Raw genomic sequence first — 13,152 nt, 5'->3', positions numbered from 1 at the left:
ACTGGGGGGGGGGGAGGTGGAACCCCTGCAGGATTTCACAGGTAGTTTGTGTTCTGGGTCAAGGCATCAGCAGTGTTTATCTCATCAAAAGAACAGACACTCTCCAACACTTACTTTTTTAAACATCTAAAGAAATTTATTTCATTTTTAATCGTTTGTGTGTGTACAGGCATCAGAGGCCTCCAAAATCCTGGAGCTGGAGTTTTAAAGGAGGTTTGAGGTATCCTAATGGGCTGGGATTCAAACTCATGTTCTTCTTCAAGAGCAGTACCGGCTTTTAACAGCCGAGCTATCTCTTCAGCTATTTAAGCCTGGCGGTTAAGGCTCTGGGCAAGCAGAATGCTTTCTCTCCAGAACCCGAGTGTGATGCTTTACACTTGTAATCCCAGCACTTAAGCCAAGACAAGATAATGAAGGCTACATAATTAAAAAAAAAAAAAAAAAGCTTTCTCTCCACCATCTATTCATCTGGGGCTCCTATATTTGATTTCTCAGCCCACAAACCCACAAATAGAGGTGGAAACCCTGCTGACTCCTGGGGGACCCAAAGACAGAGATATAACAACCAAAAAAATACCAACCCACTGGCTGGTAACTCCCACTCTGTGTGCCTGGGGTCAGGAACTTGCAGAGGACATAACTAACTTCCTGACTCCCTCAAATTTGTGAGTCTGGCTAGGTAGCTCCCACTTAAGGCCTTGAAACATCGAAATTTGACTGAACAAGTCCTTTCTGTACCAACTGATAGGCAAGACCTGGTGTAGCAGACAAATATCCAATCACTGCTGGCTGAAACCTCCAGAGCAGAGGGAGTGGCCATCCCTCATCCCTCCCTCTTGTCTAAGCTTCCCCAGCACTGGGGTTATGAACCAACTCCCTCCTGTGATGTGCTGGGAATTACAGTAAGGTCTTCAGGGTTATACTAACTGAGCTATCCGCAACCCAAGAATTTAGATTTAAACTACGTGTTGGTTTGACTAAAAATGACCATCATATGGAAATAGAAAACACTTTACTGAGTGAGATAACCCAGACCCACAAAGAGGAACATGGTATGTACTCACTCATAAGTGGATTCTAGCCATAAACAAGGGACATTGAGCCTATAGTTCGTGATCCTAGAGAAGCTAAATAAGAAGGTGAACCCAAAGAAAAACATATTTATCCTCCTGGATATTGAAAGTAGACAAGATCGCCAGGCAAAGGTTGGGAGCAGGGGGGTGGGTGGGTTGGGGGAAGGGGAGATGGGGAGATGGGGAGAGAGAAGGGAGAAGGAGAGGATTAGGGAGAGTTTGGGGGAATGGGATGGTTGAGATGGAGTAAGGGTGGACATGGGAGCAGGGAAGAAGATATCTTAACTAAGGGAGCCATTTTAGAGTTGGCAAGAGACTTGGCTCTAGAGGGGTTCCCAGGTGTCCAAGTGGATTTCCCCAGCTAGGTCCTTGGGCAGCAGAGGAGAGGGTGCCTGAACTGGCCTTCTCCCATAGCCACACTGTGAATATCTTGCATATCACCATAGAACCTTCATCTGGCGATGGATAGAGATAGAGACAGAGACCCACATTGGAGCACTGGACTGAGCTCCCAAGGCCCAGATGAAGAGCAGAAGGAGGGAGAACATGAGCAAGGAAGTCAGGACTGCAAGGGGTGCATCCACCCACTGAGATGGTGGGACTGATCTAATGGGAACTCACCAAGGCCAGCTGGACTGGGAATGAACGAGCATGTGATCAAATTGGACTCTCTGAATGTGGCTGACAATGAGGGCAGACTGAGAAGCCAATGATAATGACACCAGATTTTGATTCTTCTGCATGTACTGGCTTTTTGGGAGCCTAGTCTGTTTGGATGCACACCTTCTTAGACCTGGATGGAGCAGGGGGCCTTGGACTTCCCACAGGGCAGGGCACCCTGACTTCTCTTAGGACTGGAAATGGAGGGAGAGGGAGAGTGGGGGGAGGGGGGGAAATGGGAGGATTGGAGGAGGTGGAAATTTTAAATAAATAAATAAAGACCATCATAGGTAGGCTCATGTGTTTGAATACTTAGTTTCCAGTGGTGAAACTATGTGGGAAGGATTAGGAGGTGTGGCCTTATTGGAGGAGGTATGTCACTGGGGGCGGGTTTTGAAGTTTTAAAAGCCCACAGCTATTCCCAGCTACCTCCCTCTACCTCTGCTTGTGGGTCAATATGTGAGCTCTGAGCTACTACCCTAGCACCTTGTCTGTCTTGACTGCTGTCATGCTCCACACCATGATGTCATGGACTCCAACCCTCTGGAACATATGGAAGTCCACAATAAACTCTTCTAAAAGCTGCCTTAATCATGGGTCTTCTTGCAGCAGTAGAAAGTAACTAAAACAAACTATGATTCTTTTCCCTTTGAGTTTTTTTTTTTAACTTAAAAAATTTATTCAGCCAGGAAGTTGGTGGGATGCGCCTGCCTGTAATGCCAGCACAGGAGGCAGAGGCAGGCGGATCTCTGTGAGTTCGAGACCAGCCTGGTCTACAAAGGGAGTTCCAGGACAGGCTCCAAAGCTACAGAGAAACCCTGTCTCGAAAAACCAAAAAAAAAAAAAAAAAAAAAAAAAAACCAAGTTCCAGAGCAGCCAGGGTTCTTACACTGGCAAACCCTGTCTCAAAAACAAAAACATAAAACAACAAAAATCTTTTATTAAAGTTTATATGTGTATGTATAACCTAAATGAATATATGTGCACCAAATACATGCAAGTGCATGAGGAAGTGAGAAGCATCAGGTCCCCTAGAACTGGAGTTACAGGTTATGAGCCACAGTGAAGGTCCTGGGAGACAATTCAGCTCTTCTGCAAGAGCAGCCAGTACACCTAATTCTGATCAATCTCTCCAGGCCTCCCCTTGAATTTTCTTAAGATGATACAATGAATACAACTTACTTTGTGTGATTCTTTTACAAAGGAAACTGAGTATCAATATGATAAACAGAAGTCAGAATCAATTGTCACAGCAGGTGGAACCATCAAAATAAATGCAGCACCAATCAGGGTTGAGGAGAGTAGCTAACATAGCAGGCTGCCAGCCTGTGGCTTGAGTTCTGCGTGAGCCAAGTGAAGCACGCAAAGGGCATCAGAGATACAGCTGGACTTGGAGAAAGAGTGGTCTCTTCATTTTAGAAGTCAGTGTTATCTCCACAGGGTTCCAAGTCCACTGCCACTCAGGAAAAACACAGTTGGTTAGATGGAGGATCACCAGACAGAGACCTTGATGTCATGTGGTAGGATGTGCTTTCCTTTAAGAATCAAGAACCTGGCCAGGCGGTGGTGGTACATGCCTTTAATCCCAACACTCAGGAGGCAGAGGCAGGTGGAACTCTGTAAGTTCAAGACCATCCTGAACAGAGCAAATTCCAAGACAGGTTCCCAAATTACAGAGAAACCCTGTCTTGAAAAAATAAACAAAACAACAAAACAAAAACAGAATCAAGAGACTGGAGAGGCTGGGTGGTGATAGTGCATGCCTTTAATCCCAGCACTCAGGAGGTAGAGGCAGGCGGATCTCTGTGAGTTCGAGGCCAGCCTGGTCTACAGAGCTAGTTCCAGGACAGGCTCCATAGCTACTGAGAAATGCTATCTCAAAAAACAAAAACAACAAATAAATAAGTAAAACGGACAGGAGAGATGGCTCAGCTCTTGTGGAGAGTCTAACATCCAGCTTCCAGGACCCACATCTGGCTTCTCACAGCGTTCTTCTGCACCACTGCAGAACCCATGAATACAACTGGCTGACGACGAAGGAACTTCCAGCATGAAAGTACAATCCAATCACAAAATAATCAAAGGATGGATATTACCAGCAACACTATTTCACTCACTACAAGGGATCATTTTTTTAAAATAAATTGAAATGAGTAGTCTTGATGACCTTAACCTTTGACCATGTAACCAACAAAGGCTCTTGAGAATCAAGCCACAAAATAAGACATATGAACAAGAGGTGCTGGCTCTGCCGACCTAAGGTAACAACTTCACTCAACCCCAAGATTTCATTTCATTTTGTTTTATGTGACAAGATCTCCCTTTGTAGCCCGGGCTGACCTTGGACTCACAGTAATCTTCTTGCCTCCCTCTCCTAAATACTGACATTACTGCCATAATGAACCACCATACTTGGCATGAAGCCTGGAGCTTCTGAATGCCTCAGTCTTGCTGAGGTGGGAGAAAAGGAGGAGGAAGGGAAAGAGAAACAAAGGGATGACCTGCAGCTTTTCTTATGAATTGTTGCCTTTCTTTATTCCTTTCTTTTCTTCCTTCATTCCTTTTTTTTTGTTTGTTTGTTTGCTTGTTTTGGTTTGGTTTGCTTTAGTTTTTTGAGACAGGGTTTCTCTGTGTAACCTTAGCTATCCTGGAACTCATTCTTTATACCAGGCTGGCCTTGAACTCACAGAGATTGGCCTGCCTCTGCTTCCAGAGTGCTGGGATTAAAGGCATGTGCCACTACCACAGCACGATTTCTGCATTTCTAAAAAGTATTTTTCCTTCCTCCCTCAACCAAAGCTGGAGATGGATGGAAAGGAAGATGAAACAGTTTGGCTCTGGAACATTTCACTCTTGACTAGGAGAGAGGGAAGGCAGGTCTTACTCTCTATTCCATACAAAATGTTTTGAGTATTTGTTCCCCAGATTTCATATGTTGAAGTCCTGGTTCTTTTTTTTTAATATTTATTTATTTATTTATTATGCATACAATATTCTGTCTGTGTGTATGTCTACATGCCAGAAGAGGGCACCAGACCTCATTACAGATGGTTGTGAGCCACCATGTGGTTGCCGGGAATTGAACTCAGGACCTTTGGAAGAGTAGGCAATGCTCTTAACCACTGAGCCATCTCTCCAGCCCCCAAAGTCCTGGTTCTTAAAGTTATATATTAATGACATTGGAAATGGAAGGTGATGGGGTTGTGAGGATGCTGACTCATTAATGGTTAATCAATCCATGAATTAATTGATTAGTGGGTTATTGAGGAATTAGATCAGTAGATCAGTAGAGAGTGGATGTATTGTAAGACTAGGGTGTAACTCAGTGTTACTGGAGTGGAAGGTCCTTCTGTCTATGCGTTGCTTTTATTGGTAAATGAATAAAGAAAACTGACTTGGCCTGATAGGGTAGAACTTAGGTAGGCAGGAAAGACTACACTGAATGCTGGTATAAAGAAGGGCAGAATCAGGAGCCACTATGGAGCTGCTGCCAGAGTCAGACATGCCAGAACTTTGCTGGTAGGCCACAACCTTGTGGTGATGCACAGATTACTAGAAATGGGTTAAATTAAGATGTAAGAGTTAGCCAATAAAAGGCTAGAGCTAATGGCCCAAGCAGTGTTTTAAATAATACAGTTTCTGTGTGGTTGTTTCAAGGTTAAGCTAGCCAGGCAGCCGAACAAGCAGTCCTTCTTTGCAACATGTTACATCATGTATGAAGCCTGGATTCTATACCCAGAAACATAAACAAGTTTGACTGTCTTGGCTTTCTCTTGCTCTATATTCTATGTCATCTCTTGACTCTTTGGAGTCCTGGCTAGTAAGAAGGACCTCTCCAGGTGCAGTCCCTCAACCTTGAACTTCAGAATTATAATAAATAAATTTCTTTGTCTTTTCAAGTACTTATCCTCCATTATTTTATTAAAGCAATGGATAACAAACTCATTGGAACCATGATGCGTGGCAGCTCACTACAGAAGTACCCTCAATACCCATTCCTCTACCCTAGTTACAATAACCAACATAATCCAGTTTACACTGGAATGTTTCTGTTTTAGCACAGAAAGTTCCTTGTCCCAGGGACCCACGCAGTCCAAGAAAACTGGAAGGTAAAGTTATCCCAGTTACGGCTTTACTATCCAGGCTGTACAACAGCATCCCAGCATCTTCTCCTTGCTCTAGCCCTGCTTGTCGAGCTGTTCTATCAGTACACGCACTGCTGCTGAAGGATCATCTGTAGTGAATCTGGTCTTGCTCAATGACACTGTGTTCAGACCAGCAAATCAGTTGGACAAAAACTTCTCAAATAAAAATTTAGACCATTTTCAATAATGGTGGAATAGATTATCCCAAATCCCCACTTCAAAATAAAACATTATTTCTCAAGGCCCTGTGGGAGCAGAATTCCAGAGGAAGGGGTTAACAAGGGTGATGCTGGCTTAGGGATGCCTAAAAGGGTGCAGTCAGGATGTTAGCTCGAGCTATGATCACCTGAAGACCTCACTGAGGCTGGAGAATGACCATCCATGGTGACTCATATAATTTAATGCTAGTTAATAGCTGGAGGTCTCAGTTCTTTCTCCAGTAGGCTGTTCGGGTATTCTCTCATAGACACTGGCTTCTTCCAGACTAGCAGATCAGCGCATAAGAGGATATCTTCAATGACTTGGAAGTATGTTGCACTCTTGTCATTTCTACCCATCCTATTGGTTACACATGTGGGGCCAGTTCAGCATAGGAGTGGGCTATATAAGAGTGTGAATACCAGCTGGGCCTCTAATCCCAGCTACAAGGAGCCTGTGTCGGGAGGATCTCACGTACAAAGGATGTCTGGGCTACAGAGTGAGTTCAAGGCCAGCTTGAACAATTTAGTGAGACCGTATCTCAAACTAAAAAGTTCTAAGAGGGCTGAGGATCTAGTTTACCAGTAGAACACTTGCCTAGGATACAAAGGCCCTAGGTTCAATTTTTAGTACCAAGTGTGTGAACGCCAACATCCAAGAATGCCAAGGGCATATTGGTTACTACATTAGGTTTCACAGAAGGTCCAACTTAATGATTTGAATTGGACTCAGTCCTCAAGCTCAGCATGTTCTCCCTTTTCCGGTCTGAAGGTAGAACCCAGCATAACAAGAATGCTAAGCAAGAGTTTTACCCCCAGTCCTTTCAGTCTGCCTTCTGCAAGCAAGCCTCCCTAGCATCCCCAAGTCCTCCTGTCTCAGGCCATCCATCTCTATCAACCTTCCCATCCATCCCCTTGTTCTCTGAGGTGCCTTCCTGCCCACCATATGTCTGGGACATCTCTTGGGTGTGTCTCCCAACCATCCCTGCCTCCTCTGCAAGGAACAGGCCCGTGCTCTCAGCTTCCCTCCCTCCCCTTTCCCTTTCCTCTCTTCATTTCTTTCCCAAGCCACCCTCTAAGAATCCACCTTCATAACTCTTTGCCAAGGCCTGCTGTCCATTCACGGAATGAAATGAGAGGAGCCAGGGACAGAGACAGATGAGCAGCGCTGGGCAGAGAGGAGCAGGCAGGTTCATAAGTGTGAAATATGGACAAACCTGCCACCATCTATTCCCTGGGACAAATAGATCATCAGCGAATAGGCTACGGCAGAGCGTGGAGACAAATTACCCAGCTGTGGCACTGTCACCTGCTCCTTATTGATGGCCTTTTCTGCTCGGGCACAACTGCTCTCCGGGAACTATACCCTCCAGCTCCTATGGGACCCCAACAGGAGAGATGGTGGCTAGAAAGCTTTTATGCCTCTGCTGGGGCATGAGCCACAAGACTAAGTCCAGCCCTTTGTTCCCAGACATCTTATGCACGTATGAATAATGCGACTTTCACATAGTGCTACTAAGCATATTAATAAAATCCATTGTGTGTAAGTGATAAATAATACAAGTGCTCCCCAAAACTTATCTCAGGTATTCAACAATTTCAAAGCTGTTGGCTTGGAATGAATCATAAACTGTGTGCACAAACTATTGCCACAAGATGGCGCCACCTTGGTCTGGAAATGCAAGCTTGAATATGGGTTCTGCTGAGGGAATCTGACTGTAGCCATAGTTTGCTTGGACTCTAGTCTATCGGCCATTCACTTAGCGTAAACTGAAGAGAGACAGCAACATCATATGAGCATATGCAGAGTAGGTATTGGATATGATAAGGAAACTAAGATGAGCCGGGCAGTGGTGGCGCACGCCTTTAATTCCAGCACCCGGGAGACAAAGGCAGCCTGGTCCACAGAGCGAGTTTCAGGCCAGCCAGAGCTATCCAGGGAGACTCTGTCTCAAAAAACAAAAACAAAAACAAAAACAAAAGAAAAAGAAACTGAGATGAAGACTGGGCCACCCGTGTGACCTGTGATACTATTTATCGAGAGTATGTCTGTTAGTATTCAGGCATCTGTACCGGCCTGCCCTTGGGGTTCTGACAGAATACATCCTCAGCTGCAGCCACTAAGAGCACCTCCCGTGCACATTCCCTTTTAAAAGAGCCCCGCCCACCTCCCATCTCTCTGCCTCTTTTCTCTTCTGCAGCTCCTGTCTCCCCTCACCCCTTTTATGTTCCCTTTCCTTTAACAAAAAACCCTCCACGTGAACTCTGTTGCACAGCATCTTTCTCTCTCTCATGGCACTTTTTAAATTACAACACGGTTCCCTGATCAGGAAAGGTTCTCCTGGTGCTTCCTTCTGCCTGGAGCAGTTTGAGGCACACAGGGACCCTGGAACCCAGTCCACAACCTCACTTCTCTAACAGATCACTGGGTTTCTCCATTAAATACCGGCATGATGGGGACTGGAGAGATGGCTCAGTGGTTAAGAGCATCGCCTGCTCTTCCAAAGGTCCTGAGTTCAATTCTCGGCAACCACATGGTGGCTCACAACCATCTGTAATGAGGTCTGGTGCCCTCTTCTGGCCTGCAGGCATACTCACAGACAGAATATTGTATGCATAAATATTAAAAAAAAAAAAAGAGAACTCGGTGGGCTGAGTGTGGTGGTGCACACTTTTAATCTTAGCATTCAGGAAGCAGAGACAAGCCTGATCTACATAGCAAACTCTTGGCTATCCAGATCACTAGAATTACATAGTAAAACTCTGTCTCAAAAAAATCATGGGCTGCCGGGCGGTGGTGGCGCACGCCTTTAATCCCAGCACTTGGGAGGCAGAGGCAAGCGGATCTCTGTGAGTTCGAGGCCAGCCTGGTCTACAAGAGCTAGTTCCAGGACAGGAACCAAAAAGCTACGGAGAAACCCTGTCTCAAAAAAAAAAAAAAATTCATGGGCTGGAGAGATGGCTCAATGGATAAGAGCACTGGCTTCTCTGGCTTCTCTTCCTGAGAACCCAGGTTCAATTCCCAGTACCCACATGGCAGCTCACAACTGTCTGTAACTCCAGTCAGGGGGTCTGACACCCTCACACAGACATACATGTAGGCAAAACACCAATGTACATAAAACAAAAATAAATTATTTTAAAAAAATCACTTATGGCCTGGCAGTAGTGGCGCATGCCTTAAATCCCAGCACTTGGGAGGCAGAGACAGACAGATCTCTGAGTTTGAGGCCAGGCTAGTCTACAAAGGGAGTTCCAGGACAGGCTCCAAAGCTACAGAGAGAAACCCTGTCTCAAAAAGCCAAGAAAAAAAATCACTTAGTTATTGATACAGTATAAAGTAATAACCTAAGAAAAACAAGAGGTTGGGACAGTAGTGCTTACCTAACATGCACAAAGCCCCGGATTCAATCACCTATACCACATAAAAGAGGGTGTGGTGGTACACGTCTGTGTTCCTCGCACTTTTGAGGTGGAGGAAGATCAGTTCAAGGTCATCCTCAGTTTGGTGCCAGCCTGGGCTACAAGTCTCAATAAAAGAAAAAGAAAAAAAACCCAAAAGAGTCTTAAAGCAAGAGATTTGTAAATTTAGACATAAAACTAGCACAATGAGTAAACATTAATGGGTAGGGGAAAGCCATCGTAAACTTAATAAGGGCAGAAGGAACAGAGTGAAGCCAGACATAAGGAAAGCCTGGTAGAACTGCTAGAGGTCCTGAGTCTCCTAATAGCAAATTCCAGGAAGAAAACAAGATTGCTTACATGAGTTCTGTGCAGCCCTTAGAAAAATATATCATAGAATATTTAATAATATGGAATATATTTGTAACATTTAAAAAAATGTTTACTGGGGGGCTGGAGAGATGGCTCAGTGGTTAAGAGCATTGCCTGTTCTTCCAAAGGTCCTGAGTTCAATTCCCAGCAACCACATGGTGGCTCACAACCATCTGTAATGAGGTCTGGTGCCCTATTCTGGCCTGCAGACATGCACACAGACAGAATATTGTATGCATAATAAATAAATAAATATTAAAAAAAGACACAGTCTAACAGAATCCATCCTTTAAAAAAAAAATGTTTACTGGCCTTTCTGCGCTCCCCCGGCCTAGCGAGCAGGCAGGACCTCGACATGCAGAACGACGCCGGCGAGTTCGTGGACCTGTACGTGCCGCGGAAATGCTCCGCGAGCAACTGCATCATTGGTACCAAGGACCACGCGTCCATCCAGATGAACGTGGCCGAGGTTGACAGGGTCACAGGTCGGTTTAATGGCCAGTTTAAAACCTACGCTATCTGCGGTGCCATTCGCAGGATGGGCGAGTCAGATGATTCTATTCTCCGATTGGCTAAAGCTAATGGACTTGTCTCCAAGAATTTTTGAGCAGAAGAGATTGGGGGAAATCTGTCATAAATAAAAGTGAGAAAAAGTAAAAAAAAAAAAATGTTTACTGGGGCTAAAGGGATGGCTCAGAGGTTAAGAGCGCTGACTGCTCTTCCAGAGGACCTGGGTTCAAGTCCCAGCAATCACATGGTGGCTTATGACTGTCTATAATTCCAGTTCCAAGGAGTCTGACACTCTCACTCAGGTATAATTGCAAGCAAAACACAAATGCACATAAAATAAAAATAAATAAATCCTTTTTTTTAATTGTTTACTGGTTGATTTTGGTTTATTTATTTATTAATTTTTATAAAAGAGAGAGTCAGGCAGTGATGGCACATGACTTTAATCCCAGCACTTGGGAGTTTGAGGCCAGTCTTGTCTCTAGGATGAATTCCAGGACAGTCAGAGTTACACAGAGAAACCCTGTGTAGGCAACAAACAAAAACCCAAAAACAAAACAAAACAAAAACAGAAAAGAAAGGCTGGCTTGGATGAATTAGTGGCACATGCCTTTAATCCCAGTTGTCACAAGGCATAGACAGGCAGATCTTCAAGTTCCAAGCTAGCCTGGGCAACAGTTCCAGGATAGTGTGCACTACCGCACCCTTTGAGGAAAAAAAAAAAAAAAAGATTTTTTTAAAAGATTTATTTTATATGAATGTTTTGCCTGCATGTATATCTGTGTACCACATGCATGTTTCCTGTTTGAGGAAGTCAGGAAAGGGCTTCAGATCCCCTGAAACTATAGTTACAACTTGGGTGCTGGGAATTGAATGTGGATCCTCTGAAAGAACACCAAGTGCTATTAAGCATCTCTCAACCTAAAGTGTGTGTGTGTAGCCCAGGCTATCCTCAAACTAGTGATTCTCCTGCCTCTTCAGCATATCCTACTCGAAGGCACTACCACAGCCTCTTTTGATAAACACAAAAGATTAGAGATTACACGTGTTGAAATCCCTTTGTCATAAAAAGAACAAGAGGACTATCCTGCCAAATTCATAGGGTTTGTTCCAACTCAAAGCTGTGTATTATCTAAGGCCATGGACCACTGGAGGCCATTTCAGAATGAGATAGTTTTCTGTTTAACACTTATTTATTTACCTTTACCTACTAGTGTGTGTGTGTGTGTGTGTGAGAGAGAGAGAGAGAGAGAGAGAGAGAGAGAGAGAGAGAGAGAGAGAGAGTCTGAGCATGCCATAGCACACCTGTGGAAGTCAGAGGACACTTTTTTTTCTCTGAGTAACAACAGCCCTGGCTGTCCTGGAACTGGCTTTGAACTCACAGGAATCTGTCTGAGGGCTGGGATTAATGCCACCACTGCCCAGGTCAGAAGACAACTTTTGGGAGTCCTTTTTCTCCTTCTACCATGTGGGTCCCAGGAATGGAACTCAGGTCACCAGGCTTGCCAGCAGGGGCTTTTGCCCACTGGGCCATTTCACTGGCTCTTTTTGATTTTATTTTGCTGCAGAGATAGGATTTAGGCCTCATATTTACTAGCTTAGTCCTCTACCCTCACACTGCAGCCTCATCTTTACCCCCATTCCCTTCCTCTTTTCTTTCCTATCCTCTGCCCCCCCCCCTTTTTTTCAGATTCAGATACCAAGTTGGCCTGAACCTGTGTTAGGGAGGATGACCTTGAACTTCTGATGTTCCTCTAGAATGCTGGAATTATTGGAACAGGTTTACTTGGTGCTGAGGATTGAACCCAGGGCATTATGCAAACAAGGCAAGCCCTCTGCTAACTGAATCACCTCCTCAGCTCCTTTTCATTTTTGGAGAAAGGGCCTCACCACATAGACTAGACTGGCCTGGAACTCAGAGATCCACCTGCTTTTATCTCCAAAAGTGGAGTTGTTTTTTTTAAAACTCCTTTTACATTTATTCTTTTTTTTTTTTAATTTTTGAGACAGGGTTTCTCCGTAGCTTTTGGTTCATGTCCTGGAACTAGCTCTTGTAGACCAGGCTGGCCTCAAACTCAGAATCCACCTGCCTCTACCTCCTGAGTGCTGGGATTAAAGGCGTGTGCCACCACCGCCCAGATCTACATTTATTCTTTGATAATTTATTTATTTATTTATTTAATTTTTGGTTTTTTTGAGACAGGGTTTCTATGTGTTTTTTTTAATATTTATTTATTTATTTATTATATATACACTTTCCAGGATACAGTGCCAGATCTCATTACAGATGGTTGTGAGCCACCATGTGGTTGCTGGGAATTGAACTCAGGACCTCTGGAAGAGCAGCTGGTGCTCTTAACCTCTGAGCCATCTCTCCAGCCCTCTATGTGATTTTGGAGCCTGTCCTGGAACTAGCTCTTGTAGACCAGGCTGGTCTCGAACTCACAGAGATCCGCCTGCCTCTGCCTCCCAAGTGCTGGGATTAAAGGCATGCGCCACCACCACCTGGTTTATTCTTTGATAATTTCATACATGCCAACAATGTATTTGATATCATATCTAGCCCCAACTCCTCACTTCTCTCCTCAGACTTGCCCAACTCATTCCCTTCCCATTCCTCTTTGGGAGACAAGTTCTTGCTATGTAGCACAGGCTGGCCTCAAAGCTCCTGCCATCTATAGTACCTCAGCCTTTTGAGTGATAAAATTACATGTGTGCATCATCAAACCTGGCTTCAATTTTTATAAAATGTATACAGATTACTTTACTTTTAAAAGGCTGTAAATGACAATA

The 13,152-nt window shown here is 44.5% G+C and overlaps 1 protein-coding gene across 1 annotated transcript; it reads left to right on the top strand.

The window, feature by feature from the left end:
• Nucleotides 1-10,179: 10,179 nt before the first annotated feature.
• Nucleotides 10,180-10,517, top strand: LOC126500912 (40S ribosomal protein S21-like). The gene has a single exon (XM_050141217.1). It carries the CDS (start codon nt 10,205-10,207, stop codon nt 10,454-10,456), a length of 252 nt encoding a protein of 83 aa, XP_049997174.1. The 5' UTR covers nt 10,180-10,204; the 3' UTR covers nt 10,457-10,517.
• The last annotated feature ends 2,635 nt before the right edge of the window (nt 10,518-13,152 follow it).

This window comes from Alexandromys fortis, unplaced genomic scaffold, assembly GCF_014885135.2.
Source record: "Alexandromys fortis isolate MF-2015 unplaced genomic scaffold, M_Fortis_MF-2015_v1.1 scaffold_7, whole genome shotgun sequence".
Taxonomy (NCBI): Eukaryota; Metazoa; Chordata; class Mammalia; order Rodentia; family Cricetidae; genus Alexandromys; species Alexandromys fortis.
This window is presented reverse-complemented; position numbering and strand designations above follow the sequence as displayed.

Bases quoted from the DNA above. Each gene is read 5' to 3' on its own strand.
- LOC126500912 (XM_050141217.1), top strand. From the start codon at position 10,205: ATGCAGAACGACGCCGGCGAGTTCGTGGACCTGTACGTGCCGCGGAAA.